A 5,710-nucleotide genomic window follows, 5' to 3' on the forward strand; every position below is an offset into this window, starting at 1 on the left:
AGGTACGTCTTGAAAATCGTATATAACGCCAGACATTTTTCTTATATATTCTTCGAAGAATTTTCAATTAAATATAAAAACTTTAAACTAAATTAATAATGATTTCTATTTAATTTATTAATATAATTTAATATAAGATAATTTTCATTAAAAATTGAAAAAACCAATAACAATTACTTAAACGCGTATATAATAGGATTAAAAAATTCAAATTATATTAATTTGAATTTAATAAAAAAAATTGTTATTATTAAATTGCAAATATATTTTATAATATAAATTACTCATGATAACTTAGAATACAATACATATATAATTTAAAAAATAATGATATAGACAATATATAATCATGTATAATAAAATTATATTATAAAATATAATATAATTTTGCAAAATAAATAACAATTTATTTTTAAATAAAAATAATATATATACCAAAAAATATTACTAATATTATAAAGTATATATATTTAATAATTAAAAGTTAATGATTTCTATTATAATACAATTTTACCTAGTAAAATTATAATTAAAATATATTCCAAATATTAAGATAATAATTTTATATCTCTTTTCATCTCGTCTGATAAAATATTCAAAAACCTTTGGAGACCACTTAATCCGTCCATTATCAACGCTTTGTTCTGATCCGTTTCACGAATTGATTTTTTCAACACAAAAGAATAATTAAAAAGAACAAATTAACGGCATATTTCGCTTTAATTTCTGAAAATTCTTCGATTATCGCATTGATAATATTTTATCATTGATTTTTAATTAGTTAAAATAATTATTAATCAAAAGATTTTTAGTAATTGATATTACGAAATATATATTCAATTATTTCTAGAATAATTAAAATATCTGACGTTATGTTACGAATTACTTTCATTAATTCTACTTCAAAAGATTTCGAAACTTTAATTATAATATCTCTAAATAAAAATACCAGACCTTACAAAAAGTACATCGTATCTATTTACAATTCTATAATTTTCATAAAATGAACAATTAAAATACATATTTAAAAAAGAAAAAAAAGAGAAATATCAAATATCCGATTTATAAATCACAATTATTGAAATTTTACGCCTTCTTTCCATGATCTCTAAATGAAAATAACGTTAGCTTAATAGGTTAAGTCGATGACCTGAAGTACTTGAACTTGTAACCCTCTGATCCCTCGGTAATGCGATAAAATCCCACAGGATTTATCGTGGTGGCAGCCTGTGTAATGACCTTCGAGGCACGTGACAACGCTGCCAAAGTGGTTCCGGCCCGTTTCCGCTTTAATCAAACGTCGACAATAAAAAATACGAGGAATCAACGGAACCGTAGATCCACGTCTAGTCAAACGACGAAATGGGATCATCAATTAGGCGTGTTCAAAGTGAACAGAAGCCCGAGCCCAAGCATACACGAGGTTTCGAGGAAACAATTGACCGCGGAGTTCATGCAGTTTTCGAAAGAATTGAACGAGAAACAGGCTGGCCACTCGATTAAGAAAAGTCCCAGCGCGCCAACTTTGATAGACAAAAAATCACCACGCAAAAGAACGTCAAAGTACGCTGGATGCGCTTTATTAAATCCGGAATTATTGCAGAGACATGCCCTTTCCGTTGATAATCCGAGCTACAGCCCTCACCAGGTATTACAAAGATAGAAAGATAATAGGATAGACCTGTACAAAATTGTGTTTTTATTTTTGCAAAAATCTTTTTTTAAAATTAACTTAACATTTTCGTTATAATAATTGTTAGGATGATTTTTATTTAATGATTATTGGAAATGATGTTAACAACAAATCGTTAGAAAATATATATGCTTCAAACTGAAGATTTATTTGCCGAATAAAGCTAACTATACGAATTCCACATTTTAAATAATTCAGTTCAGACAAAATTTGATTCATCTCTAATTCTACAATAAATTATTTTATGTATGTTTTGCTCTTAAATTGATCTTTGAATTGATTTCAAATATATACAATTTAAATATTTAATGTTTGAATATAAAAGTTTATACGTTTATATACATGTATCTCTGGTATGCAGATAAGATAAGACCCGTATGAAGTGAAACCGGCATAAAACCCGTTTGAGTGTTCATAAATTGCTTTATGATTTTTTTACAATAAGAATTAAAAAGCAAAAGTTAACGAACGAGATAAACCTTGAAGATAAACAAAGAAAATAAATAAATTCTCAAAGAATAAATATAACATGCACTTGTACAAATATTAAATATCATATACACGTCGAATAATTTTTTAATGTTACTATTAATTTACATAAAAATTGTATCATATCGAAAATCAAAAAAAATATATGTTATACATTCTACGTTATATTTTTATCAATTATTTTGTATTAATTGCGGAATCATTTTATAAAATCATATTATTTTAATCACACAATTTTGTACAGATTTCTTCTCATGTTAATCACGTACGTAATCAAAGTAATTTTCTGGATAGGTCAGCAGAGAAAGTTTGGATCAGCAAAAGATGGGAGGCAGCCAGGTTTCAATGGCGATGGATTTGCACATTCCTAATAAAGGTCCAGTTACGTTGAAAGTTAAAGATAGATCGGACACAGCGAGACGTCATCAACTGCTTCGACAAACGAAAGTTGATTACGTCGAAGAAGTTGATGAAGCTGTTAAATCACCGACTGGTCGCGGTTACTCGCCTAAATTATCAGGTCAGTCGTTACGGTGATTATGCAAAAATGTTATTCGTCTGTAATGAATTTTTAACGAACTACGAATTATTTCCGTACAGGTGCCTATAGCAAATATCCAGACGATTTTGTACCGAGGAAAAGAAACTCGATAGATATAAAATTATTAGAAGAATTGACAGCGTCGAAAGATCTTACAAAAATATCGCCTAGAGATTTTCGTAAAATCTCTTCGCCGAGCTTCCATAAAATGTCATTCGACAAAAGTGGAAGTGATCGTAGGATCGAGAGAAGCATGGGACAACGTAAAGCCAGCCTTGAATTCAGGAAAAGTCCCGACTTTCGGAGGGGAGATTATAGGTAACGTTACGAATTATGTGATTTATGCACGTTAAAAGTTTCAACGGAACTTGAAAATAAAAGATCAAGGATCTTTTTTTAATCACGTGTTATTAATTAAGAAAGAATGATTTTTCACATTTTATAATTTTAAATTTGATTTTTTTGCTAATTCGAGAGCAAATTAATTTTTTTTTAAATTTAATCATCTTTTACATAAAATATAAGATGTATAATAATTGTTAGTTAATCTAATTTAAACTTATATATAATACAATATACCTTTCTCCCTTCTAAAATATTAAAATTCTTTTAATATTAATTCTTATTATTCAATTCATTTATAAGTACTTGATAATTAAAAAGAAAAATTGGAAAGCGTAAATAAAAATGTTTGATAAATTTATCCCAGGAAATTGTCAGTGGACAGATTCAGTATCGATTGCGCTAAATACCTATCCGACGATGTGGAAATGAGATCAAGGGCGAGCAGCGGTGACAATCTGAGAAGACAACGGCAACCGAAACTGCATCATTCCAGATCGGATGACAATAAGAGGGCGTCGTTCGAAAGACACCAGAAAGACGCTCAATCGAGCCGATACTCTTTGAACACGCAAGCGGTCATCGAGAGTGGGGGATCAGAGGCCGAATTCAAGTATTTCACGGCAACGTCACTTGACACGGAAGAAAGTCGCGCTGACAATTCAGACGACAGCCGCGCGATCGATATAGACGAACAGATAGCAGCGAATGTGCCGTCCGACGGGCCGACAGAAGCTGATGCCTTACTCGAGGAACCTGAATTAGAGAACGTGCCCGAAACCGACGTTGAGAGCTCGAGATACGAGATGGATGAGACCGAAACGTACGATGAAGCTGCTTTAAGAACGAAAAATTTGATATCTAACGATCAGATGTCGAAGAGACAGGGGAAAAATAATTTTCGTAACATGGATGAAAGATTGGATGATTTTGTGAAAAGCAAAGAAACCATATTGTACATAAAAGAGCACGAAATTTAGAAGGAACACTATCGGATCATCATCTGATCGTATATGGGATGTGATTATAATAATAAAACGTGTATTGCGACTCCCTCGTATGATTCGAGGGAAGATTTTTGAAAAATGTTTGAATTTTCCACGTTAGGTACACGTTTAATAGGATATTGAAAAATTGATAAATTTATTGTATCCAAGTTGATACAGCCGCTTGTTGTTTGATAACGTATATTTGTTAAAAAAAAAAAAAACTAAATATTTATAATATTCGACGTATAAAATTCAATGAACATTGCGCAAATTGTATAAAATAATGATCACGTTTAGAAAGGATAGATAGTTTGTTATGTGGCAGTTTGTTACGATTGCATTTTTACGTGGAATTTAAACGAAATTTGAAACAAATGTGATGGAACGAGTACGACAATTATTAAAATAAAATTCTTTTCGAGCGAATAAATGTTCTTATTAATAAAATTCGCTCTGAAGTTTGTTATATTTTATAATTATTTTTTATTGTATTTCGTTTTGCAATTATTTGAATAATTAAATTTATCTTCTCGATTAATATTAAATACAGTAACGCGATACATGCTCAATGATCTCAAAATATTAGTGTAAATAAAGTTAATATAGCTTATCGCGGATTGTATTTTGTTGCAAGACAATCATTTCGAAAGAAAATTACTTTCCCTCACGAGAAAAAAAAACATGATAAATATAAAAATTTGCCGCACTGATGACAAATAATAAATATACATACCTTCTTATATGATCCGTTGATCTGTACAAAATTAATAATATTTATAATGAAAATACATAGAAATTATGTTGAAATCACGAAACATATTTCTGCCGAAGATTATTATAGCCTTCTGCATATGTACGAACAATTTCGTCATTGTTTATGATGAAAAAAATAAAGCGAAGAGACGATCGTGAATTGATTCGCGCTGATTCATGCAATTATTCGAGCTATTTCAAACTTGGCGATGTATCAAAAATTCTCTCTCGTTAAAAATATTCAATATAAACTACGCAAACGTAGCATAAATTTTTAATAAACTTGAAATATCTAAAAAATAAAATTGAAACAATGCAAATCTTACGAACTATTTGCAATGATTCTTGAAGTTTTATTAAAAATATATTTTCCAGTTTTTAAAGCTTTCAATATATATCATATTATATCACTTTTTAATCTAAACTTATGCTATTAAATGACTGCTAAAAAGAAAATAACAGAATGTATCAATGTTTCAAACAACATTTTTCTCGAAACAATAAAAGTTATACGATTAAAAATAAAATTTTAAAAACCATGCTAAGAAAAATCAATGTGTATTTACTCATATGAAATGGTTTTTTTAAATCATATCAAACATATATACAATTATTATACAATGTTGAAATATCTCTAATAATACATTTTACGAAAGTTCAGTAATTCAAAAATAGAATTAATTATTAAGAACTTTCTTATTCTATTGTTAAACCGTTTCACATAATTGAATAGGCATAAATTGTGGCCTATTTCATTATACGAGATGTCGAAATCGATCTTTCAGATTCGATAAAAAATATTTTTTTTTTTTAGATAATATAACGAGAACGAAAGAATCAATGGACTTTATAAATATTCGAATCGAAAATATAAATATAAATAAAAAAAAAAAAAAAAAAAAA

General features: G+C 28.7%; 1 protein-coding gene across 3 annotated transcripts in view; it reads left to right on the forward strand.

The window, feature by feature from the left end:
* Nucleotides 1-4,264, forward strand: part of LOC102681253 — a 14,116-nt gene extending 9,852 nt beyond the window's left edge. For all 3 annotated transcript variants that reach the window (XM_006621182.2, XM_006621181.2, XM_031513155.1), the window contains exons 5-8: nt 1,209-1,648; nt 2,477-2,702; nt 2,783-3,041; nt 3,433-4,264. In XM_006621182.2, the coding sequence (XP_006621245.1) occupies nt 1,209-1,648; nt 2,477-2,702; nt 2,783-3,041; nt 3,433-4,045 (1,538 nt within the window). In that variant the 3' untranslated portion in view covers nt 4,046-4,264. The remainder of the gene's footprint in view (nt 1-1,208; nt 1,649-2,476; nt 2,703-2,782; nt 3,042-3,432) is intronic.
* Nucleotides 4,265-5,710: the final 1,446 nt, after the last annotated feature.

Source organism: Apis dorsata, unplaced genomic scaffold (assembly GCF_000469605.1).
Source record: "Apis dorsata unplaced genomic scaffold, Apis dorsata 1.3 scaffold_604, whole genome shotgun sequence".
Taxonomy (NCBI): Eukaryota; Metazoa; Arthropoda; class Insecta; order Hymenoptera; family Apidae; genus Apis; species Apis dorsata.